Source organism: Aythya marila (assembly GCF_965140915.1).
Source record: "Aythya marila genome assembly, chromosome: 12".
NCBI classification, from domain to species: Eukaryota; Metazoa; Chordata; class Aves; order Anseriformes; family Anatidae; genus Aythya; species Aythya marila.
The window spans coordinates 19,466,920-19,493,051 of NC_139053.1; the positions used below are offsets into that span (position 1 = coordinate 19,466,920).

General features: G+C 47.8%; 1 protein-coding gene across 1 annotated transcript; it reads right to left on the bottom strand.

The window, feature by feature from the left end:
- KLHDC4 (kelch domain containing 4) lies at positions 1–25,753 on the bottom strand. The gene is made up of 12 exons (XM_082770401.1): positions 25,564–25,753; positions 24,739–24,830; positions 23,743–23,821; positions 22,555–22,653; positions 19,659–19,795; positions 12,917–13,009; positions 11,805–11,964; positions 5,464–5,545; positions 3,201–3,409; positions 1,659–2,064; positions 848–964; positions 1–569 (listed from the first exon to the last, which is right to left on the bottom strand). The coding sequence occupies exons 1-12, from the start codon at positions 25,660–25,662 to the stop codon at positions 394–396; spliced, it is 1,749 nt and encodes a 582-aa protein (XP_082626527.1). The 5' UTR covers positions 25,663–25,753; the 3' UTR covers positions 1–393.
- Between the last annotated feature and the right edge of the window lie 379 nt (positions 25,754–26,132).

Below are 26,132 nucleotides of genomic sequence, written 5' to 3' on the forward strand. Positions count from 1 at the left end.
TAACAAACCAAAGAAGTTTATTATAAACATCCTTGGGGACAAGTTCTGGCCCCAGTAAGGGGTGGGAATTTGGGACTAGAGAACCATTGTAATGTGCAGTTTGTCTTCACAGCCTCCAAACAACTTTTGAACAAATGATGACAGTATTATATACTCCAGTCTCAGAAGAACAAGTGCTTGGACAGCAATCCTGTTCCTCAAGATCCTCCCATAACTTCCAGGGGCATAACAGCACATTGACCATTAACCAACCAGGCATATTGAGACAAAGCCCTGAGGAGTTCCAGGGAGCCTTCTGGATACGCTGCCTGCCTGCCACATCGGGCTGATCTCAGTGGGGCTAACCACTGCTCCCAGCACGTTTCTGCACTCACAGAACAGCCTCAACATCGTCTAGACTGAATCTTCATAGAAAATCTTTGCCATGGCGTGTGCCACTTTCACCACCTTCTTCTCCTTGGCATCTGGGCCCATGTTGCTCCGGGCTAGCTTAATCCAATACTGCTCCGTCCTGGACAGATAGTCTGCATGCTTCTCATCAGGCTGAACAGATGGGTGCTGCTCCTCTCCTGGTACACAATGGGAGGAAGAGAGAAAGAGAGGTCACAAACAGCTAATGAAGTCAATCTGCTCTCCCATGTGCCAACCCGTCCGAGGCTACGCTTCAGTTTACGTGTTTAAATGTAATAACCTAAAAACCTCTCAGTAGCCAAAGAAATTTATCCTATCCCCTTTGAGAACCATGTACTATGAAAACTTTGCTGAAAATCTGACCTGGATGCCAGCAAGTTTTGTACCAAAACACACTTTATGTTAGTATGAAGTAAACATTCATCTTAATCATTACCTTCCTCGTCTTCACTCTCTTCTTCAGAGCTCTCTTCTTCCTCTTCCCCGCCTTCTGCACCTTCCGTATCATCCTCCTCTTCATCCGACTCTGACTCCTCCAGCCATTCTTGTGCTTCTTTGTTTAGAAAGAAAAGAGAAGAAATAAATAACAACCTGCTTCCTACACCCAGAAATGTCACGGAGGGAGCCAGGGCAAGGTCAGACATGCTCCTTAAGAGTCCTGCTGTATTCATTTCCCTTGCAGACCCACACACTGTACAGGGCCTGGATCTGACAGGCAGCAGGGGACGGCAGGAAGAGACCTAATAGAGTCAGGAAGAATTAAACAGCACAGGACAGCTGCAGAAAACAAGCTGGTTAATGCCAATGCTGACAAGAGTCAAGTCTCCTCCCAAGCACTTTACAGGTCCACAATTACGAGATTCCTTCCTTTCTGCCCTTTGCCTGCTACACACATGTGGACTGCGAGCTTCCAGGGCAGGGAGAAGGTTAGAACTTTTCCCCAGTGAACAAAGATGCTCTGTTTACATGCCCTGGTTTTCAAAGCAGACAGACCAGAGCTCACTCTCTGAAGTCATTGCAAATCTCTGGACAAGACAGGTTTCTGCAGTGGTACTAATTATAAGACACTGCATATCCTGTAATTCCAAGCTATTTCTTATCTAGAAAGAACCACTGTTCATAGCTCATCACCATCCCTTGAGGAAACTCCACAGGTCCTTTTTTTTCTAAAATACAGCACTGCTGGAAACCACACCCTGGGCTTTGCTACACTAAAGGCATACAGACATCCCACCACCAGAGCTTACTTGGATCCATCTCCACTAGCACTTTCCATTCTTCCATCTTGTGCAGGTCGATGCTGTAGAGGTCACTGAGGGTGAACTGGCGATCGCCCACCTCAAACATTCCCCCGTACACATAGAGAACCCCGTGCTTCACCGCCAGCATGGCATTCGAACGTGGGCACGGCTCTACTTGTGGGCTCAAGGCTCCATCTTCCTCCTCCTCCTCCTCCGATTCAGACCTCTCCTTCTCTCCTGCAGGCCCAGAGATCACCTGCTTGATCGTCATGACAGTCCCATCTTCTGCCACCACTTCTTTGATTATCTCCACTGGGCCTTGCGGGGCTTGCTTCTCCACTTCTTCATCTCCAGCTCCCTCTGCCTCAGCTTGTCTGCCACGTCTTCGCTTCCTCTTCTCTGACTTGGGTCCCTGTTAATAGGAACAAGGAGCAGAGGGAGACTGCACGTGAACTGTGTGCAGCTAACAGCTCATACAGCAGTTAATACAACACTGTGGATGCTGTTGGGAGGGAGGGGGGCGAATTCAATTATTTTTCACTAGAACTGTAAGTCTCAGGTGAGAGTTACAACCTTCCACTCAGCATGAACTTCTACCAGCCATAAAACAAACAGCAGTGAAACCCCTGGAGAACCCATGGCGTGGAGTTGCTGCTTCTATCAACAGCAGCACTGCTAGAAAGAGGGAAAACAACATTTTTGTTCTCTCTCTTGCAGCTGGGCACACACGTGCACGTGCACACACACAGTCCACTGTTCTATGACAGGAGCAAGAGAAAATAACCCACCATTTTGTGAAATCGAAACAATTGCTGGGTGCTAAATTACAGTGCATTATCAGGAAGCACTCCAGGTCTTCAAAGTACTGTACGAAAAGGCTAGAAAACAGTCAGCTAGGAAAGCAGAAGCAAACATGTGAGTGGATGTTTGCCTGTTATTATGTGATTGACTTCTCCTTTTTGAGGACAAAGCCAGAAACAGTGGGGGTGGATAGAAAGAAGTTCAACCACGTCGTTTGCACCTTGCTTCCCCCTTGAGAGTGGTTCAAACAAAGCTGAAGATCTGAGGGCCGCATTTCTGAAGTACCTATGAGCCAAGGGTTAATATTCCATCCCTTTCGGCAGCTCATCAACAATGGAGAAAAGGGGGAGGCCATTATCTCAGTGCAGCACAAGATCTTTTCAGAATAGCTTTTACCAAACTAGCTCACGTCAGACTTACACACGTGACTGGGAGCCGGCCTCTAGTAAAACACTGGAACTATGTTTTCATGCTGCTTTGCTTCATTTTGCATTACACAACAAGAGGGCACATGCAGCCTGACTCTCAGAGGAACAGGGCTGCCTCCTGAACCACTCTCACTCACGGCACAAGCATCAGGGCTCACAGGTTCCCTCTGTCCCCAGAAGTGTGAAAGCAGGGCATGGAAAACCCAAGGGGCTATGTGATGGGGAAGGACTGTGAGGAAGTTGCATGGGGCCAAAAAAGATGCTACAAACGATGAAGGAGAAAGAACTGAAGACATTTGTATTATTTTTAAAACAAGACCTTTAGCTGTCCAGGAAACCAGCGGTTTTTCCCAATGTCGTAGAAATAAATATCATTGAAGAAGTCCCCTTCGATGCTCTCCTCCTCTTCCTCATCGTGCACACCTCCAAACAGGAGGGAGCGGTTGTTGGGACCCACTGCCACGGAGAAGCCAGACCTGGGAGTGGGTTTCACTCCAGACAGGTTGAGCCGACTCCATGCCCACTTCTCTGGTAACAGATAAAAACAAACATGAGCAGCAGTAAATGGAGAAACACGACCATTTTCACATCTTTTCAGACCCTTCAGTTCTCCAGCAATCTTTGCTAGCATCTCCCTGATCCATTTCAGACACTCAGAACCGCACTGTGCATGCTCAACAATAACGTTAATCAGAACACCACTTGCATTTCCACTTCAATCACCCAACTAATCCTCACTTTTCTCCTACTCTTAGGAAGTAGTTATGTTTCCAATAAAAGCAAGCTCAGAGAGCTATCTTTACGGTGTGCTTCTGGAATAAAGGGGCTATTGAAAGGCGTGTACACCGTTACAGGAAGGTGGACTTCAAACCAGGATTGATTAGAGCCCTGGATACCAAGGAAAGGTACCTCAGTTACCCCATGGGGATCACATCACACCAATTTTTTCCACAGGCCCCTTCTACTACAGTACCTTACCTGGCAGCTTGCATCACTACCTCCCAAGAACAAGCACGGTTCATTGTAAGGACACCCAAAGTTTAAAAAAAGTACTCAGAAGAAGGCTTGTGCTCCAAGCCCTTTGCTTTTGCTCCAATCCTTCCTACCGTGGATTTAGAGTAAATCCCTAAAATGCAGGCTGGCAGAAGCATATGCACTGGCTAGGCAATGCATTTCTGAAGGAACCACAATTTCAAAAAGCTAAACTATAAATAGGACATAATGCAAGCAGGGTCTGGAATCCAGACAATATATGTGACCAACCTGCCTCCCCGAGTCCCACTTCAAGCTGGTTGGGTTTACAGAAATCAGCCACAGCTTTAACATTTTAGAAAATCAGCCCAAAGAAGATTGTTCTACTCCTTTAGCCTAGGACAGAATACTCCCTCTCCTAAGGGAAGTGATGGAATTCCTATTTCTGAGGACACTCACAGATAGATGGGAGAAAACCACCAACCAACCAAGCACTACCCTTGGTGGTACAAGTATCCCTGTACTCAGTAATCTCACGAGATCATATCCTAATCTTCTTTCTTAAGAGTTTATAGATGGCCCATAACTACTAAGAAGAGCTTCTCAAAAGCAGGAATTTCCAGTGGGAAAAGTTCTGGAATTCCACGGATTTTCTGCCGAGAAACAGAAGAGCAGTGTTCAAAATGTCCCAGAGAACAAGAATTTCAAAATGTTGTTTTAATTCCCTCCCACACGCAAACCAAAAAAAGTCCCTAAAATATCTTTCCTTGTAGTTTTTCCTGAAGCTGCCTGTGCAGGCCAGAGCTTCTCACATCATTACGCAAGGAGCCTGGAGACCCTCCAGTCCATCTCAGACTATTCCGGGGCCAATTGGGAAATGTCAACACAGACGATGCTGCGAGCTAGAAGTGATTCTCCAAGCAAAAGTACACCCCAACCTCCCTCCGCTAACTCTGCCAGTTCCTCACAGAAGTTTCTCAAGTAGCTCCAATCCCCGAGCTGTTGCACAGTGCCAGTGCTCCCATTTACATCAGCTCTGGAACCAAGTCACCTGGAGATGAGAACCGTGACTCCCTACAGCCTTCGGTCAGCCAGCAAGCTTTGCTCAGCAGAGACAACACAGCCTCATCTTTTCAGGCTGTAAAACGGGCTGGGAGAAGGGGACAGAAGAGTTGCGTGGCCTGCAGTCTGCAGAGGAATGAGGGGATCTCCCATTTCCCTCTGCAGAGCACAGTGGTGGGGAATGGCAGCCTGTACGTGTGATGGCCCACCCTCCTTCTGCAGCACACATGCAAAAAAGGAGGATGTAACTTCTCTAAACTCTCTCAGTAACTCCTGTTTCTTCCACTCTAGCTCTTCTTTTTTAAGCTAGAGTCACGGTATATAAATGCACTTAACTACTCCTGGGAAAAAAGAAATACTTAAATCAACTCATCTGCTGTGTTTAGCCCCAAAGCAAACACGGGGGCATAGTGCTCTTAATTAAAAGGGAAATTTTGTCCTGGGTTTGGGGCTTTTGGCCTCTTATTCAACGGAAGAGAGAGAATTTGCATTCACAGTCCTGCAGCATCACTTCCAGCACAGCCCTCCTAGCTGGAGCAGCAGCTTACCTTCCTCCTTGCCTGAACCTTCAGCCTTCAGCAGGAACATATCTGTATGCAGGGTGCCTTTGTCAACATCTTTCTTAATTCTCTGCAGAGAAGGGAAAGACAGGGACGTTCAGCAAAACAATTTCAATGCCCAAAACCGCAGAAGGCCCAACTCTTCAAGGCCTGGAAAGTCACCCAAATCAGGACTTGCCTTTCTGAGCTCACCACCCCACAGAAAAGCCCAAACACAGCCTGAATTTATGTGTTCCTATATATCCCCACACTGACAAAGCACACATTGTGATAGGGTCAACGAGAAGCCACACAGGTAGTCACGCTGTGCCTCCAGAGCTCACAGCTTTAGCATTCAAACCAGGGCTACTTTCTGTGACGAGCAGCAGCAATGTGAATGCCTCAGGAGGGAAGGGAGGCAGGCAGAAGGGACAAACGGAGGCTGGTGTCTCATGACTTCAAGCACGCCTCACTCAGTCCCATCCTACAAGCGAGCAGTGGGAGACGTGTAACAAACCACAGGCAACTCCTGCCTGTGCCAACCGGAGCCTCCCTCCGCTCTGTGCTCACCAGGCTGCGACACATCCTGGGGTCTGTGGGCTCAAAGTCTGCAGGATGCGATGTGAGGGCAGGAATTTGGGCACCCAGGAAAATAATTATCACAGGGGATGGTTTTACAGAAGAAAGGAAGGATGGGCAGCACCAAGGAAACCCGAGATCCTGCCTTTTACTCTGCCGCAGCCAGCATCAGGTGCTCTCGAGGGAGTAATTTAACATCTGTGCCTCTGCTCCTCTAGCTGTAAGGGAGAGCAGATACCTGCTCCAAAGTGCCACACACAACTTGCAGCAGGGCTCGTAGACCCTCTGGGATGCTGAGCAAGAAGCTCCGAGCGTTTGTGCTGCACCATTTGCACACTGAAGTTTAAGAACAGATCTGTGACCAGCAGAGCCCCAGTATCCATCCCACTCCAACAAGAGGTGACAGCTCTGCCCCACAGCACGACTGCTGCTGTCATTAACAGTATTTGAGGCAGAAAAAGAAGCCCCACTTCCAGCCCTACTACAGGCAACACCAGCCAGAGCAGGATCAAGCCCCAGGTGAAGTAATTAAAGGCATCATTTAAAATGCAGCTTTCCCTTGCTCCTCTCACTGGAAGCCCCTGCACTCCAGTGCTCATAGCAACGTGCACCATTTGAAAGCAGCGCTGTGCAACACCACCCTAGGAGGTAATTTCATAACGTCATTACCCACCCATCCTTCATGCACAGCTCCTGCCTCCTTGTCATTCCCTTCCTCCTGGGGGCGATGGCATTGCTGGGCTGGATGCAGGCAGTGGATCCTGGCAGAAGCTGGGAGGGTTGAGACCAGTGCTCCAGAAGGAGCAGAGCTTTGGGTGCATGCCACGGTGTCATCTTGTTCTTGCTGTACCCAACCCAGCGCCCTGCACTCGGCAGGTTTTGTTACTGCAGGCTACGTTGTGCTGTTATTACGCAGCCCCCTGCTCCAGAAAGCACACCCTGAAGAAGGCTCTTAGGAACAGCATTCGGTTCTTAGAAAGGCAGAGAGGGAAGGGGAACAAAGTGTGTTTGAGGCACTGCACAGCAACGCTGTAACTCGGGTGATGTTGAAAAGCCCTGGGGAAGGCTGATAACGAAGCGCTGTGAGAAACAGAACGCTACTCACAGCGCAGCAAAAGGGAAGCTTCACTTAAACTCAAGCACCAGGGTCTGTCAGGGGAAATTTGTTGGGTCTTCTTGCTCTCTACACGCACATAAGCATCCCATCAGCACGCTGAAAGACTCAGCCTCCACGACAGGGTATCTGTGCTGGAGAGATCCTCTTCTCTGCAGTCACTTCAATGAAGTCAACAACCTCTCTGTTCTGCCTCCCATCCCACAGCCACAGAACACCAGGCACACCAGGGACAGGAAGCCTGCAGGATGAAGCATCAGTGACAGGCCTGTTTTCTGAGGAAGGGCATACACAGTGACAACTCCTGCTGCTGCTGCCACTTTTTTAGCACATGGAAAACAAGCAAGACAACATCTTGCATTGGTCAGTAGTCCTGATGCATCCCTAGAGGAGCTGGGGACACAGCTGGAGGGGCTCAGAGCCACCCACTTTGAGCAAAACCTTGAGAGCAGGCTGCCAGGGCAAGAAGGCATTAAAACACCTTCCAGGAACAGTGCTCTGTGTACACCAATTTCACGGACTGGCAGTGCACGAATTGTGGCATCTACAGTAGTAGTTCTCAAGTTCCAGGGGCTGTGAGTCACTGCACAGAGCAGACACCGGGCTCTGACAATGTCACAGCTTTGCTGTCTCCGTCACGCAGGTCTCGAGCAGCAGAAGGCACCAGCAAGCTGCAGGCTGTGGACAGCTGAGCTACAGCAGCCTTTTTCATCTGACCCTTGCTTAAACACCCTTCCAAGCCTCACCTGAGCAAAGAGCTGTGAGAGATGGGTGGAAGGAGGAGAGGAGAGGGGAGAGATGGGCAGAGGGGCTCACAGCTTGCAGCACTGAAGCACAGCCCAGCGACTACAAAGTGCATGTCTGCTAACAGGCACGGAAATGGCCTTTTTTTTCTCTTCCAATCCCAAGTAGGCTGCTGTTTGTCCTCAAATACGAAGCACAGATCACGTTCTTATGTGTAGGGGCCACACAGGCTGAGGGGTGCAGATGCACAGCTGTCAAGCACAGCAAGATGAGCACTGCCTGCACGGAAGAAGGGGAAACAACATCTATTGAGAGAGCTGTTGGCTTCACTATCCTACAGGCTGCGCAGGAAAACTGCATCATTTTTCTCCCGAAAACCACACGGCTCCCTGTAGTAAACACACTGCGTATGCAACATGACAAAGCTTCTTGGGCTGAGAAAACCCCAATGAGGTGGAGTGGGAGTTAGTTATTTGTTGTCAAAGCGATGCCTGTTCTCCCCAGCTCACACTGGCTCCAAAGCAGACGCTCCAGCAGCAAGCAGTACGCTGCTACTGGAGAGATCAATCCCCTCGCAACCAGGACATCCACTTGTTTGCACATACAGGTAAATTAGCAAGTTAAAAGAGCTTTATGGGCTTTAGCTAAAAACCTCCACCTCCCGTAACAGCAAGAGCTATGCCTATCCCCCTTCAAAGAGCAGGGAAACTGAAGCACGGAGAGATGTTCGCGAGCAGAGTGGGACTTGGGATTCCCCGTGTATAACCTGCTAAACATGGCTAATAAAAAGAGATCAACGGTGGCAAAATACATCCAATTAAGAGAAGCCCTTAGCAGGCAGAACTGCGGAGGGAACGCTTCCCACAAGACCTTGCCGTTCAGTCTCCAGCCCTGCCACGAGCAATCTCCCAGCAGAATCCACTTCAGCTTTGCAGAGCTCACCACTAAAAGAAGAAAAAACCACATACTAGCCTACTTTGGCATCCAAAAGCCCTGCACACACGCAGTGCCAGCCCCCCCGTGGCTCGTAGGCTGCTTCCACCTGCAAGGTAGAGCAGCGTTAGCCTCCACCACCTCCCGGCTGCATTCGCCGTGCCAGTCAGGCACAGTGTGCTCACGTTGCCTAGCAATAGAGAGGTCTCGCTGCTTTATTCAGCCAAAAATGCAGCTTGCTGCAGCAAGCCCCGTTCCCAGCAAGGGAAACAGGCGAGGACATCTTTAAGATCAGCAGACGAGCGAGGCTGAGCATCTCAGGGGCTTCTGGGGTACGTTTCGGCAGGGCTGCCACCACCTTCAGCAATCCTTCTGTAAGTGACCACAGGAGTTGTCTTTAATATTCAGTCTAGAAGTGATAAACATGAACACAAGGACACCGTTGTGCTAAGGGTGGTGTTCTGAAAGTCTCAGGCGTGCTCTCGTTCAATTTGTGCACCAACATCTCACCTCAGCAGCACTCAGGGTTGCCCAGGTCGCATTTCCTTTTTCCCCGCTTGTGCCCTGGATATTCACTGTTTGAACATTCAAGGACAGCAAAATCGAGTGGCTGGCACAGGCAAACATGTCTGGGTACCAGGGCTCTTGTCCTGCCTCTGTCCACGAGTACCAGAGTGCCTCACACACACCGTTTGATCTTTTCTGCTTCCATTTCCCCAGCCAGGGATGATTCAGGTCACATCACGGGAATTTAGCAACACGGCAATGCCAAAAGGCATTACTGAAAACCAACCCTCCGTGGTCAGTTCTTTGACCAATTCCAGCATAGGAAGGCATGGACCAAACCTCTCTGCTTTTCCCTTCCTAGCTCACAGCGCCTGCTGCCCTGACTGAAGATGGACAGATTGATGACTTGACCGGGGAAACATTCTGGGCTGCAAGCCAACAGTGGTTCTCGGGCTTTATAGGGCCCTGACAGCCAGCCTGGTACACAGATACCTACAATTCCACCCATAACTATGAATCTCCTGGGCTCACGTCTCTTTTTGTTTTGGCAACACGCATTATTCCCCACCACGCAGCTATTTTGGTACAGCACTTCAAAGCAGATTTACAAGGGCTAACGGGACCACGGGATATAGTGCACCAGAACTGCCCACTGCAGTTTGGTGCCTTTGCATCTCAAGAAAGCTACAGAGAAAATTCTGTCCAGTGCTTGGGTCGGTCTGTAGCTTGGCTGCACCGTTCCTGCCCCAAAATTCACCTGTGCTGCAGAAGACACAAGCAAAGCCTTTGTTAGGAATGGCACAACAGAGAGCAGCAGACTCAGCTCGCTACATTACAAAGGAAGGAGATGCATAATGAGTGCTTGTTATCGTCTAAAAGCTGTTCTCCAAGCTGGAGAGGAACTGCATCCAGCTCTTATCCTCGCACAGTGCCCTGCATAAAGGCTGAGTGCTTATTTGTCACAGCAAAAGGCTGAGGGCAGCTCTGCACTCCCCTATCCCTTCTGCTTCATTTTTATAAGCTCAGAACTACCCAGAGCTGTGCAACAGAGCCCACCCTCGTAAAGCAGAGCAGAACTGCAAACATGCGTCAACTTTTGTGTTTCCACAGGGCTCGGTATGCACCTGAAACCCAGCTACTGCCAGGAGCTGTAAGAGATCCACACCTGGCAGAGCATGCAAGCTTCCCCCAGCCTCGAGAGTGAGGGAACGAGTCAGAGACAGGAAGCAGACAAAGCCCTTTTGGGTAGAAAATGCCTTCGTATTGTTACTGCTATTTAATCAAATGCGCCTCTGAGGAGTTAGAGCCCTAAGCGCAGGCCGTGAGGAGGCACAAATGCTTCTAAATATACAGACAGACTACTCTCCTCTTCCCCTGCTTTTCTTCTTTGTTCATTTATTCACATCAGAAGAACAACGCGTCCTCCTCCCCCAGCGATGCACTGCTGGAAGCGATGCCTTTCCACGGAGACAGCAGCAGCAGGATCCGGGTCTTCAGTCTGCGTTCGTAACATTAAAAGCTTTCGCAGGAGCCTTTTGCTCAATGAAATATTTACTTCCTCCATCCCAGCATGGAGACAGGGATACTTGGTCAATGAGGACATATGGTCTAAAGGCCTACCCGGTATAAATTACCGTGATTAACAAAGCAAGAAGCAGAGCAGAGGAAGCCTGGTGCTCATCAAAAGTCTTCTTTGGCTTATTGAGTTTGCTAACTAGTGCTGCTGCCTTAACTCTTTCCCTGATCCAAGAAAATACGAGGCTCCTGCAGTGCTGCCACACAGATGAGTACTGCCCAAGAATGCCTTAAGTTGGCAATAACCACTACCATTGTCAAAAAATGCTGTTTCTTCCAGTTGCTTATTCCTACCTCCGTAACATCACCTCCTCATGCTGGATTAGATTAGAAGGAAAACTATGTTAGTTTTAATCAAGGTCGGCTCCTCGGTCAGGACAACTGAATGAACAAAGGGACAGTTAGAAGACAAGAGGCCACTTTTGGTAGCAGCAGTGGCTCACAGCAGCCTGAACAACCCTGTGTATGAACACTGCAAGGGCACAATTGCACAATTGCTCCAAGCTGGCACACCCACAGGCTAACTTGCACTCTTTACCACTGGTTTTTGGACATCTGGCAGCTGCCTAAGGAAATATCATCAGCCAAAGCAGCAGCAAGTTATGCAATGTGATCACCAAACCTTGCACCGCAGACAACACTTGTGAAACAGAGCAGAGGGAAGGAGCAGAAGAGATTTGAACTCCACCCTCCCACGTGCTAAGCCCACTGCTCTCTCCTGGCAGTCAAAGCACAGAACCCTGCAACCACCACAGGTCAAGACCATCGCTTTGGCCCTAATTAGGCAATTTGAATTTGTCACATTTCAGTTTTCATTTTAGCCCTTTAGCTTTTCCACCAACTGTTCTGTTTGTCGTTTGGGAAGCGCTGCACTGCCTTACCACAAAGTCCCTCCTACCTGTTTGGAGTAGCCTCCGTAGATGATGACGCTGCCCTCAGGAGTGGTAGCCATTTGACATCCTGATCTCGGAGCAGGCGCAATCCCCGATGGAGACAGCTTGCTCCAGGTGAAGGAGTCCAAGTTGAAGGCATATACATCATTATAATAGATGTAGTCTCTGCAGAGGGCAAATTGGCACACCGTGAGGTTTTGCAATAGCCATCATTTAGGACACGATAAAACATCACTTCAGGAACAGCACCAGGAACCTCTGAAGAGGTGCAACACCTTATTCAACTCTTTGCATTTATGGCTTTTTCTCCTGCTGTAGCCATGGCAATACACAGAAGATTTGTTCAGTTGAAGGTTACTATTTCAGTGCAACAATATGCGTTTAACAAAGCTCCTTTAAGCAAGACCTCTCCGGGTTCTTTTTTTACCTATGTTATTCCTTACTACAACAGAGCTTTCATCAGCTCTTTCCAGGAAACACAAACCAAGGTGACTTAAACCAGAACACAAAAAGATCAAAACAGATTAATGCTATGTCTGTCTAGGGGGTGAGGGAAACAGTAAATATGTATACACACACACACACACATGCTCTCTTTCAACTAGCCAACTCACATACTGCTAGTGGAAAATGCCCTGCACCGGTTAAACTGCCAAGCACTTAGCCAAATCTGGGGTAGGCTTTACAACTTGTGCTGTGCTCCCAGGGACTGCACTTATGCAGCTTAGCATCTCTGAGAAAGTATGTAGCTCAGCTCTCTTCCCAGTCCCCATGACAGAGTAGCTGTGACCTCACACGGTATGCTAGAGCTTACTGGGGAAGATGCTTCTAGGAAGAGAAGGCTCTTTGATGGGAGGCAGAGGCCAAAAGGGATGTACTCAGCTTTAGTTACGAGGATGAGGAGCTACTTCAGTGATTATCTAAGTGACACAGTGGTTTCTCCAACACTTGAAGGTTTTAAAAACAAGATCACTTCTCTTTCTAACATAAAAATACAGTTTGCTAACTATTGCTAAGGAAAATCCTTATATTAAAGCCCAGCTTCCCGTTGCTCGTGAAATTCTGTTGTTTTTGTTGCAGAGGACTCAAAACTACCTATCATCCCGCAGTAACCCACCTTGCACTCTCATGGAAACCTCCAAAGAGGATCAGCTGTCTTTTGCAAGCAACCATTCGATGCCCACTTCTTCCAGAGGGACCTCCTGATGCCCTGAAAGACAAAGAAATTCCACTCATCAGCAGAGTTCCCTTTCCTCTTAGTGGGCCCGTCCAACCATGGGGGAACTTTGCTGCCTTAACACAGATGCATGCTTTTTTCCAGAACAGTACGTGTGCTCTGCCTCTAACACTTGGTATTTGCCACACAGGCATTCTGCAGTAACGGCTTTATTCCTAGGGATAAGCCATCTAGCCTCTAACAGTACCCAAGATTTGAAGTCTTTTCTGCTATGACTCAGGAGGTAATTTTTCAGGAGAGTTTAATGATTAGCAGTTAACTCCCACAACTGCAAGAACAGCACTCCAGACAGAGATGTTTTCTCTAAGTACCAGGTAAGAGCCAGAGACTGGCTCTGACATCCACTCTCCTTCAGTGTCATAGGAAATGACCTATCCACACCCTCTTCACTCACCTACCTGCAGCTAGGATATACCATCAAGCCAGTGAGAAGAGTGTAAATCACTTCAATTTCCTCAAGAACAAAGGCACTGCAGCCAAACAAGTTATCGTTATTATCTTCCTTATTACAGGAGCATCGCTGCTCTGCTCTATTCAAGGCTGCATGACCTTTCAGTTAAATATGCCACTTCCATTTCCAGGAACAAGCAACATCACCCCATCTGTCACATCCAAAAGCTTCTGGCAAAGCCAGGCAGCTGGCAAAGGCATTCCTGAGAGGCAATGAAGATGCACCTTCCTTCATGTTCATCCACAGGCAGAGCTTCACAGGAGACAGAGAACAAAGAAGCCTTCAAGATCTCTCAGAACAAAGGAAACTTCAGGCCAAACGCAGAGAAAAAAGGGTTTTTGCTTTGTGTGTTCTCTGCCCCAGGGATTAATCTATCACATTTTCAGTCTTGCTGAGGAGCCTCCCAAAGCACACGCAGTTAGCACCACCTAACCCAAAAAGATTTCCCGATAGGCAGCATCAACACGTGTTAAATGGTTCCAGGAGCAGGGCCTAGAAGCCAGCTCTGCACTGAAAACAACAAAACCTAAACCCCCAACCCTACTGCTCTGCTTTTAACTGGCAGCGGGTAGCTGTAAAGAGCAGTGATAGATTTCTGTGGAGAGAGAAAATGAGAGCCCTTATTCACCATCAGAAATGACAATCTCACACCAGCCCTAATGAAGAGCTCCAAGCAGAACAGCAGCATTCGGGTATGCCTGAATTAATATTGATTGCTTGGACTCTTTATTCTAACAGAGAGTAGGGTTTTCTAGGCAGTTACTGGATTTTTAAGTACCACCCTGCAGAACATCACCTCTTGTATTAATTTCATCAAGATCTGAAATCATTTTCTCTTCTATAACAAAGCTTCCATGTTATTATTCCAGAGGATGGCACCTTTTAAAATCTTTTTTTTTTTTTTTTTTTTAAAGGAAAGAAGGAATCAGAAATCTACATTAACAATAAAACCTTGTTCTCAGAGAACATCTTCTGCCTTGCTTCTCAAACACATTTCCTGCAAGTCAAAAATCAATTCTGAATGGTAAAACGTTTATTCACTGATGCATGTGTTTTAATAAACAAGTTCCCACAAGCATACAATTAACTCTAAGTCACAAACAAAAACATCCAGGCTGGGGCCTGATCCGAATTCAGAGAAGTCTCACTGGCACCAGCATCAATTGCTCTCAATTATAAGGCACTTCTCCACTTTCCTTAGGCAAGCAATACGAGCTACAAGAGCAGATGCTGAAACAATTTCAGAAGGCCTCATTCTGCGCTCTAATTTGCCATCTCAGCTTCCTTGGCTTCAGCATTACACACCGTACAGGAATCGGCTATAAAGGCCTGTTTATACACTTTGATTTAAGGAGGTGCCCTCTACACTAGCAACAACTGCTCTTAGAAAGTATTTTTACATAGACCAGTTCATACAGGTCCTTCTTCCCCAAACACAGCGCTGTAAAAACGCATGACACAGCCAAGCAAGAGTGGCAGCAGCAAACAGCCACGCTGCCACTCCAGAAGGAGCCTGCTGCTAGCTTGAAGCCTTGATTCCCGAACGCAGACTGTCTCTTTTTACCTGTGTCACTGCTCATGGCCCAAAACAAACATTCTGGAAATGGCTTCGCTGACTTTATGATTAATAGTCTACTTCTTGGGGTTGACACCAGAAAGCAGACATGTGGGAGGGAGCTGTAAATTCTCCAGACTTTTTTTAAAAATAGATCAAAAGATAAGTCTGGATAAGGACTGGCTCTACACATGTAAGCAGAAGTCTGATCAAAACTGCTCCATAAGGAATTTGCTTTTGCTTGTGGAGTTACTCTGGGGCTTATAGTAATGTTACAGACCTGAATTCAGCCCCCAGATTCAAGAATTAATGACTTGCATGTCACAGTGTCTACAGGCTGTGTGAGTGAGCTACCTTTTAATTCATTCCTCTATCCAAAGGAAGTTCAGAAGAATCCCCATACCTTTCCATTGGAAAAAATAAAATAAAATGATGATGCTGCACAGAACATCCCAGTAAGTGGGCATTTCAGTACAAGGCATTTTTATTCTCCAGTACACAAGGCAGCTGAAACCCAGGACTTCAGTGTTCTGTATTTTATGGTTGTAAATGCAAATGACAAGTATTCTGTTCATTGGCACGCAGACATTACATCCATATGTTTGTATACTTATTTAGGAGGTACACAAGTGAAAACACAATTGCCATAAGGCACGGAACCCCCAAACCAAATCCTTTGCAAAGTCAATCAACAGTCATGCATTTGGATCTTCACCTACCAACGAATAAGCTCACAAGCTCAATTCTGGACTGCCAGAGGAAGTCTGCACCAAATTACCCGTTTCTTCTTTATGCACCAAAGCACCTTTCTACCTTGTGCTGCAGGATCTGATCTTCCTGGTGACAAAGAGCACACGAGCAAGAACAGTCATCAGTCATAAACAAACCTGTGCTGAAAGGCATCCTGCACTGCAGCGACTGCTCCACTTCTCTCTGTAAACAGCGTTAAACATACGCTTGTGAAATGCTACCCTGAAATATTTATAGCACCACATCTCACCAAACTGTGAAGTATCATCAGCATTCCAGAATTAAAGGCAAGGGAGCTATCCAGGTTCATAAGCAAGACAAAGAACTACACAGAGGAGGGATCCGCCAGTTCCCAAGTATAACCCCAACGTGTGACACTCCCCATCTCTCTTCGAGGGAGTGCACTGGGCCACACGGAGCTAACAGAAATGTTCTCTCTAGGAAGGAATGAGGCAATTAGATTAAAATATTGCTTAGCTCTAAGGCAGAGTAACAAACTCATGAGTTGACACAACCTCATGGATCACAAACATGATAAGGTGGTCCCAAAGTCAGTTACTGGCACGTCTTCTAACCGGCTGGGATTTGTTGCATTTGGGCCATCTTCATGCACACAAAATGCAAGTGAATATAGCTGCCTGCAGTTTTTAACTGTCGAGCTGACTGACAGGACTGTGGTTCTGCCCTAGGAGATACTGGAGATCCATTTCCCCAGCAGCCTTTGTGTAGACATGGAACAGGGGTGAGTTACTCAAGGTTTTCTCTTCAAAAAGTGTTTTACAGTCAAGCTTCTTACGGCACCAGGACGGTCTTTAGCACAAACCGTGGGCCAGGAAGGACAACATGGTTGTCTGAAATCAAAGGTGTGGGGCTGAAATAACTAGAATGAAGTGCAATGCAGTATATGTTAAAAATCAAGGGTTTCAAAAGCCCCAAGAAATCCCTCACACAACTCAACAATCATCTCTGTCCTTTCTTCTTCCCCTCCCCAAGCTGACTGTCATCATGATGCTGTATGGAAAAACAGAGAGGCAGCAGAAACTTGATTTTCACACTCAGCCAGGTTAGCATTAAAACAAAGACATCCTCTCACAGCCTCCTCCACCAGATCCCTAATTAATGCAGCTCTTGGAGCTCTGCCCGAGGACGGGGAGGAGATGCACTTTGTTTTATTCGAACACTGGAACCAGGGCATGAGTGTTTTCAAAATTATGGCAAGGCTGAAGGACAGCTGTCCACCCAAATGCCCCAGGAAGTTCAAACGGAGTTGATCCTGCACGGGGCAGGGAGGAAGGAAAGATCACCTCCCCAGGGCACTTTCACTCATAGAATTTACGATGCTCATTTCAGAAATGTCAGCCCATTTACCTACTAAGAGACAACAAAGCATCACTGTCTCCAAATGCATCCTTCCACTGTGTCATGGCAGCCAACGTGATGTGACCACCAGCACCCAGGGACAGAAGGCAGCTCTGGGTGGCTGGAAAAGCACGGCACCTAGAACTTGCTTCTGCTTATCACAGGGGCAGGAGCTCACCTCACCAACCTGTTTCCCTCCTCCCTAACCATAATAACCCATCACAAGCTCCGAACAAGTTCTCTTGCCATGGTTTAGTCCACCTGGGGCCAGGGACTGCTGGTGGTGTCCTGCAACTTGCAGCACGTGCAAACTTCATGCCCTGCTCCAGGGTGGGAGCAGAGGCTCTTGCAGTACACCCAGCATCCCTGAGGCTACTGTACCACATGAGATAAGATACAGGCTGAGCTGAGCCTTGTAACTACCTGATTTCATCTTCCCAAGCAGGTCAGGCACTGCAGCATTTGGTTCAGGAGTGGATAACCCTAAATCAGCTCTACAGCAACGCATCTGCAAATGCACAGGAGAACAATTTGCGCCATGGCTGGTGGAACTAACGAAGCCTCATCTGGATTCTCTGATGGCTCACAAGAAACAATCTCCCGCCCTCGCTCTCCCTGCAGCTGGGTATTAACACTGCTCTCTGGTGAGGATTTTTTTCAGTCCAGAGTTTGGTTGAAATGTCAACCCTTTCTCTCAGCAGGGACTCGATGGGGATCATCACTTCCTCTCCCCCGCCCGCGTTCACGAAGCTGGTAGGGCCGTAATGCATTCGAGCTCCATCCCCTTTATTTGGCTGAGGCTGAGCAAGGGATTCAGAAGTTATTTTGGGGGAGCCAAGAGGGGTACAGTCACTGTCATTCCGTCAGCTTCTGCCTCACAACAACAGGCAGAGCAGCCTGCACGCTGACAGCTCTTTTTAAGCCTTGCACCTCTTACAGAGCCCTCCATCATCCTGGAGAGTTGCTCTCACCCCCACTTCTCAAAGCCAAGCAGGGCTCACTAGAGTAAACCCGGCTTCCTGTAACATGACAAATTACAGCTGCTATTAGATTAACGCTGCCAGGTCTGGAGCCAAGAATCACACTGACAGACAGGAACCAGCCGCTGAGGAGCAGAGCAGTTTTCCCTCAGCCTCCCAGAGGTACTCAAAAGGATGATCCCCAGACTCTCGCAGAGCTGCTGCTGCCAGGATACTGCGCTGTGGAGCATCCTTTCAACCCTGCATGGTTCGGACTCCTTGGGATTTTTCGCTCTTTGGCTCCCCTACACCTTCCACGCCAGAGCCCCTTCCGTGCTACGTTAACATGAGCAAAATTAAACCTCCCAATTCCCCTCGTCAGGCAATCCCAGTGCTCCCATTTTACAGGGGGGTGAAAGGCAGTCAGGCACCAGGCACGATGAGTCACTGCGTGGCCTCAGGCATGTGCCAAGGCAGAGCCAGGGTATCCATTTCTGCATAGCTCAGCCCTGAACCACCCTCTCGATTACCGCACGAGAAGAGACAGGGCACAGATGACAGGCACCTGCACTTTGTAAGCAGGGCAAGAATTGATCAGCCCAGGCAGATTTAGGGCTTTCCATCAGAAGCAAGAACAAGGAGTTCACGCTCAGGAGCTTGAAGGGTCAAACAGCAGATGAGTAAACATTTAAAAGCTGCTGCTTTCCCCAGTGGCACCTCAAGGGTCAGCTGTGCAGGAGCTTCAGCCTAGCCAAGGCTGCGTTCTGGCTAATTCTGCAGCCAAGACAATCCCAAAGCCCAAAAGAAAGTCTGAGTCAAAGTCAGAACTAGAGCCACATCTCTTGCCTCTCAGTTTTACCAGGTGACCCACCAGAACTCTTCCTCTCATGTGTAAATATGAAAAACCTAGAAGCTAAAGGTTAAAGAAACATTATCAGACTTTGGGCCAGATCCATGGAAGATATTTAGGTGCCTTTACTCCTGTAAAACATTTCCAGGGCTTCTGGCACATACTTACCCTGATGGGTCTGAATTACTGGTTTATCTCAAGGAATCTTTATACAGAAAATGCCAGTTATCAGGAGTGAACTTGGCTTTATGGAGAAGACAAGCTGTCCTCTCAAGCAATGGTAAAACTGGGTGAGATCCTTTAAGGTCTAGTACAGCCCAGCCACGAGCAGAGGCCCAGATGGAGCCCAAATGGAGCAATCACTTGTGTTGTCAAGTTGGATACCTACACTCAGCATGGCTAGGAAGACACAGTGCTGTTCAGGATACTCCTTTCTTCAGCTACATAACACCCAAACACACCTGGGCTCCAAAAGTCACTTAATAAATAAAATGGCTTTTGTCCTCAATGGACTTGGAGCACATCTCCCATTTCCACTCCTTTCTGGAGGTTGACCTCTCCACTGTTTCCAGCATGGGCATGTCTGTACTCGAGGGACAGATGGGAAATCACAGCACCACAGGGGGAACCAAGTTCAGACCATGCTGACACAGTTCCTCATGAGGTCAACACCGTTGACTCGAGAGCACACCACTTACTTGATCTGCTCCCAGGTCTTGGTAGCCAAATGCAGGACCCAGAGATCCTTGTAATGGTAGAACTGCTCCCCATTGGGAGATGCAAACTCCCCGCCGAACACCCAGAGCTGCCCACCAGCTGTGGACACCACCGCTGCCTGTCAGGAGAAGAAGGAAGAACAGGATCAGACTAGAGTGCAGGAACCAGAGACAGGAGAACATTATCGGTCAGAGGCACAGTTGCCATCAAATACCAAGGAGTAAACAAGTACTTGGCAAAAGCAGCTTGCTGGGACTGAATGAAGGGGAATTTTCAATGTAAGCTCCTCGTTGTGTGGCACACCTTCCCCATGGCACAGGAAGGTGAGCCAAGGAACTCACTTTCAAGCTTCTCTAAGAAGTATCTTGGGATTTGGTTTAAGAACATAGTTCAAATCTTTCTGTTCAGCAAAGGAAATCTCTCCACTGCTAAGGTTCAGCAACATTTCACCCATCCTTTAGTCATGTGAAAAGCATCGTGCAGTAGCCATACTGGTGGATGATGAACCCCAGGCCATCAGGGGAACAGGGGCGCTTCCTGACTCTAAAGCGCATGTAACATCCCAACACTGGGCAGGCACAGTAAGGCAGGGAGAAGCCTTTTGGAAAAGGCCATGAAGTGCATAAACGCCCTTTACACACCACCATTTTTTGTAGATTATGAAACAAAAAACAGTTCAGAAGCCAAGCTGCAGTGCAAGTCCAAACCTGACGCTTTCCAAGACCTGAAAGGCATTACCGCTCTTATCTGAAGGAAGAAAATAAACACAGAAGGAAGTGTGCAGTATTTGAACAAAAGGAGACTGTTACTGCTTTGACTGAGGCAAGCAGCAGAGAGAAGAGTATCAAAGGGATTTGTTTTATTATTTTTGCACAGAGCAGCATCAAAACACCCTGTTGCCACACAAGCTGACAGTTACAAGGCAGGAAGCAGAGAGCAAGACTCCACTTAGCTGGAATTATCCGCATAGGGACTAAGCAGCAAAAGGCAGGAATCCCAAAAAGGAATCTAAGCTTTTTTCCACACTTTTTTTTTTTCCCAGGGTACCCTCACGAATCAATATTGTTATCCCAATTTATTTAGAAGGGCTTCATTACCTGCCTGTCTTTTCCAGAAAGCAGCAAAGATTTCTAGCATTAAACTTATGACCATGCCCTTACACAAACCAGCCTGTACATGCTACAATTAAACCTGACACAACATTGGGTGTGTTTGCAAGCAGGGTTTGTGGGAACATGAAGTTAGCTAAGCAAAGGGGATGCACGCCTGATTTTCAAGGGTATCTAGTGATTAAAAACTTAAGTGAAGGTACAGACAACAGCCTGCTCATACTTGTGTGTGACCTTGTGAAGAGCTGGCTCTGAATTCATTACACAGCCAGACCTTTTCCTCAAACAGCTCAAACTGACAGCAGCCATCCATGGCTATTCTGCTGTTGTATTGAGCTGATGTAATGAAGCCAGCATAAGTCAGAGGACTGTGTGTCAGAGACCAGAGATGACAAATAAGACTGAAAACATGCATAGACATACTCCTATTTACCTTTAAGCTAATGCAGAAAACGTGTTAAAAATAAAGTCACAGGGAAGACAACAAGCCATTCAGCTGAAGAGGCTGAACTGTCTCCTGTGTGACTGTAATTAATTATCAGACAGAAAACTTATTGCTGAAGCACGACTCCTCTGGTATGTTTCTCATTTTATATCTGCTGTAATCCAGTTGCAGCTCCCTGATGCACAGCCTGCTCGCTCAGCTCTGATCCAGCTTCTAGACAGCCACCTGCTGGCTACCAACACACAAACAAGAGCCTGTCAACTCCACACCCACCAGGCAACCTCCTTCCTTTTCACCTCAGGGAACAAGTGTTTGAATTTCTGGCCTTCTTGTGGAGTTTGGCCTCCGAAATCAAGATTTTAAGCACCACAAGGTTGCCCAAATATCAAGTCAAAGACTTTCTTTTTAAAGAAAGCACACGCAGCTCAGAGCAAGACTTTCATTAAGGCACAGAGTAATGAGGGAATATGATCCTAGTCAGGGTATGGGATTTTACCAGGAAGCTCTAAAGAGCTTTGGCCACAGGTAGGAAAATAACATTCGCTTCCTGTATGGCAGCTTTTCAAATGTACCAGTCACTGTACCAGTCACCCAGCCACTTGCTGCAACAGGCAAGATAATCTATCTGACAGCTGGCGAGGGCCAAAGACCTGCAAAAAATACAAGTCTCTGATCCAGTTTCTGTGCGCAGGTGTTCACATAAACAGAAACAAATCCTTCCACATCACAACCAGCCAGCGATGCTCATCACAGAGGCATCAAAGAGGTAAGGTCTAGGGGAGTTTCATGATATCCCAGAGAAAATTCAGACAATTTTGTCTGAATTTGCAGACACCAAAGAAAAATGGCTCATGTGCCACTGAAAAAATAATCACAAGCCAAAGGCAGGACACACCACAGAGCATCTAGGACACTTGGCAAAGCCCAACTGCTACGTGCTATCAGGGATACCTGACACTGGCGGGTCTTTCACACTGCTGGAGTGGTGGGATCTGTAGTGTCCACAGAGGCAGGCCTGTCAACACTAATCATGCACAGCAACCCAGCCACCCATAGCACTGCGGTCAAATTCTAAGTTACACCTGATCAGTGTTTTGAAAATCCCATGCTATCCTGGAATTTTGGATGGTTGAGCTGGTTGCCATATAGTGCAGCACAACAGCCCATCTTCAAAAGAGCCTCAGCACAAGAGAAGTGACTCCACTGGCAGCCCATTACAAAGGGAATGCAGAGAAGCCGGAAAGAAACCCTTGGTAAGAAAAACAAGTCTTTAGGACAACATTAAAACAATTCCAGCTGCTGCTTTGGCACCCTGCACCTTACCTGGTGAGCACATCGCCTTGGGGGTGGGTTGGGGATCTCTAGTTTAGTCCAGCTGTTCTTCCTGATGTTGTAAACATACAGTTCATTATAGAGGTAGGTCTGTTAGAGAGGAAAAGAAAAACAGAGATCACCACAGCTCTCTGTTGGACAGGATCAGTCTGTCCAAGCATAGGCACCCCGAGGGTTATCTGTGAGTTAGGCAGAGAAGGTATGCAGCTTCAGCTTCCCATTCAGATTTGTGGAATCACAGCATGATTTAGGTTGGAAGGGACCTTATCAATCATCTACTTCCAAGCCCCCTGCCATGGGCCAGGACACATTCCACTAGATCAGGTTGCTCCAAGCCCCATCCAACCTGGTCTTGAAAAGCAACAGCTCACCAGCCTCCATCAGGCAGGGAAGGAGGGCAACAACCTCCTCCACTAAACTGGACTGTTCCTTCCCAAACCCTTGGTTAAGACTCTGACAGCTTGAGGTATCAGTGCTTAAGAAGCTGGAGCTTAATACAGCTGTGCAGGTTAAAGTTGTCCAAACTGCTGCTCAACTCCAGAGACAGTAACAGCTTAAGGTAGTGAAGCAAACAGAATTAGTTCAGCACATCACATGGGATGATGCTCAGGGGGCAAATAACACTGGGAGGCTTGAGTTTTCTAACTACAATCTGCACTTCTCAGGACTGAAAAGGCCAGTGTGTCTCCAGGAGCACAATAAACACGTGCAACTTGCAGAAATTCAGTAAAGCATTCCCACTTGCAATTATTTGCTGCTGTACACATCTCCAAGGCAAGCAAACCCTTGCCAGCTGCAAAACTGCAGAATTATCTCGCTTTGGAAGGTGGAAGGCTGAGATTCTTCAACAGTTATCAAAAATGAGGGTCAGAGATGGCTACTATTAAGTCTGGAGAAATTATGAAGCCCTGAAATATTGATGCCGAGACAATCACTCTGACTCCTTAATGGGTTCTAGCATGTCTCCTTCCTGCCAACTGTTCAGGCATGAGACAGTATCACAGCAGAATTAAAAGGCTATTTTGCTCTCATTCAGGGACGAATACATATTTTATGACAGCTGCTTTGAATCTTCGCTTCAAATGAGACCCATGCAAATTACAGTAAAAGGCAGGGGGAGTGCAGAAAAAAAAAAAAAAAAAAAAAAAAAAAGAAGAAAAAAATTGAAGTATACATTACTTTTTGGCCATTGAAATATTCACCTCCAAAAAGGATCAATTCGTCTTTCTCAGGGTGAGCAGACAGGGAGCCATTCAGCCTGCAAACAAAAGAAGGATGACCGAAAGAGTAGATGTTAAGACTTGTAAAACTCAGAAGCTTGCAGCCTTTAACTCAGCTAGCATTAGCACCTCAGCCCTCTAGACACAAAAGTCTCTCCATCAGCTGCCAAATTAGTAGGCTGTGATATTCACCCCAGGGTGAAAAACTCCCCAAAGAAATTAACTTCTTAAAAACTTTCAGCAAGATTAATTTGACACTGTCTGAAACCTTCTCCTATTTTAGGAGCACACGTTACACTGTCATTTAACATGCCTTCTGACGTGAGCTCTTGAATTTTAATGTTGGCGTGTCGAGAACAAAAATTAGTTTTATGAGGGTACATAACTAAGTAGAACTGAGCTGTCTCACATCAACTTATCTGCATCATTCTTCTGCAGTCACCACTGCTCACCACTCATCCCACCAAAGTACTATTCACTGTTTGGAGACTGACTTGTCCCTCCATATGGGGAGGAAAAAGATATCACACAGAGGGGTTTTTAACAAGCTACATCAAACAGACATACAGAACCTAGCACCACCCAGGCCTACAGATCAAGTGTCTTGTCCCTCACAGCATATCAAGTGTCTTGTCCCTCACAGCATATCCTTGTGAATCCTTTCAGCTTCCTAGCCCAAATCCAAAGGTTCCTCTTAACTCTCATTTTGCAAAGCCCTTGAACTTACTAGTGTTTTGTCTCCTTAGCTGTACTGGTGGGATGATTAAAAAGGGTTTTTAAGACTAAAAAAAATGTGTTTGGTCACATTCTTAACTCAGGGATTCAGTATACCATGTATTTTATAACTCCAGGTATCAGCCAAGCCAGACATCATGCTCTCAGCAAGTAACTTTACATAAATAAATTTCATCAGTAGCTGTATAACTGATGGCCAAAGTCCCACACAACCTCTTACCTGGGTGAGGGCGGTGGGCAGGCTGTCTCAATTACTTGGGTCTTTTTAGCATCTAAACTCTGGAATTCTGCTATCAGGGCTTCAAGATCCTCCTGAAAATAAAAACAGACATAAGTTCCTTGATAAGCACAGAACCGCTTGCACACCATACAAAACCAGTGTTCGCTCCCTCAAATATATGCTACAACCCAACTTGTCATCTTCTTTGTCTGCAATGGAAAACTGCCCAAAATGCATGGGAAACTCTTGTCTACTGCCAGTTTATACTTTAGCTGGAGTGAAACCTACACGTATTTTTACTTCCTTCCAGGAAATAAATATTTCCTTCCAGGAAATAAAAATTAGATTTAAATCTGCCTCCAAAGTGCAGACACACCGAGCATTGAGGGCACAAGCAGGCCGGCGGCTAGGGGGAATTTCTGATCCAAAGTCTCTCCGACAGCCCCGTGCTCACCACCTCCATCAGCCAACCCCTCCCTGGCAGCAGCTGCATCCCAGCAAACTTCCAAAATCTGGGGATTTCTTTCCCCCCTGCAGCCTGGCAGCAGCTCTCCCTGCAGCCAGCACAGGCACAGCGCCGGCTCCTTCCCTGCCTGCAGCTGTGCACAAGGCTGCACTCACGCAGGGAGCACTGAAACATTTTCCTTCGCTTTTAAGGCCCCGAGAAAAGGCTGGGGGAGATGGAAGGCAATTTAAATCACCATTTCTCGTTCTCGCACCCTCCTTTTTCCCGAGGTGCCCTCAGCCACGCGCCCCTCCACTTTAGCCCTCCCTTCCAAGGCAGCAGCGCCCACAAAACCCCCCGAGCCCCTCGCCGCCCCTCACCTCCTCCTTCCTGGCTCTGCGGGACACCTTCCTCTCCATCTTGGCCGCCGTCTTCTCAGCCCCTTTCCCCTTCTTCTCCCGCTTCCCCTTCTTCCCCATGGCGCTAGGCCGCGCGGGGAGCACCGCGCTCGCCTCGCCGCCCTCGCCGCCCTGGGTGCACCGCGGGGCGGGCAGCGCCGCCGGCCTCGGCCCGCTGCTTCCAGGCCCCGGCCCGCCTCCTGCCCGAGCCGCGGGGGCCCTCTGCAGGCCCGGCTGGCTCAGCTGGGCTCGCCTCGGCTCCTGGTGGCCCCGCTGCCTTTCCTCAAGCAGCTCCGGGTTGGGGCTGAGGGAGGGCAGCGAGCTTGTGCTGCCTTGTCCCGGTTCTGTGAGCCCCGCTGCGCCGGGTAGAGGTTTTAACCCAGCTCCTCACACTACCTATAAACCACCCGCACGAGTCCGAGCCCCTTTTTGTGTTATTTTTTTGTGTTCCTCCCCTGAGGAGAGGCAGTTGAACCCACAAAATGGCCCCCTCCCTCACACAAAATGGAAGCAGAGGGGCTGTGGGTGGCCCCAGGGTTCAGCCTTGGGGG

Coding starts and splice junctions, on each gene's coding strand:
- KLHDC4 (XM_082770401.1), bottom strand. CDS start 25,662: ATGGGGAAGAAGGGGAAGCGGGAGAAGAAGGGGAAAGGGGCTGAGAAG. Junction 22,654..23,742: donor AATATTTCAATGGCCAAAAA/GTAATGTATACT, acceptor CCTCTCTAACAG/ACCTACCTCTATAATGAACT. Junction 13,010..19,658: donor AAGACCTGGGAGCAGATCAA/GTAAGTGGTGTG, acceptor TTTGTCTTTCAG/GGCATCAGGAGGTCCCTCTG.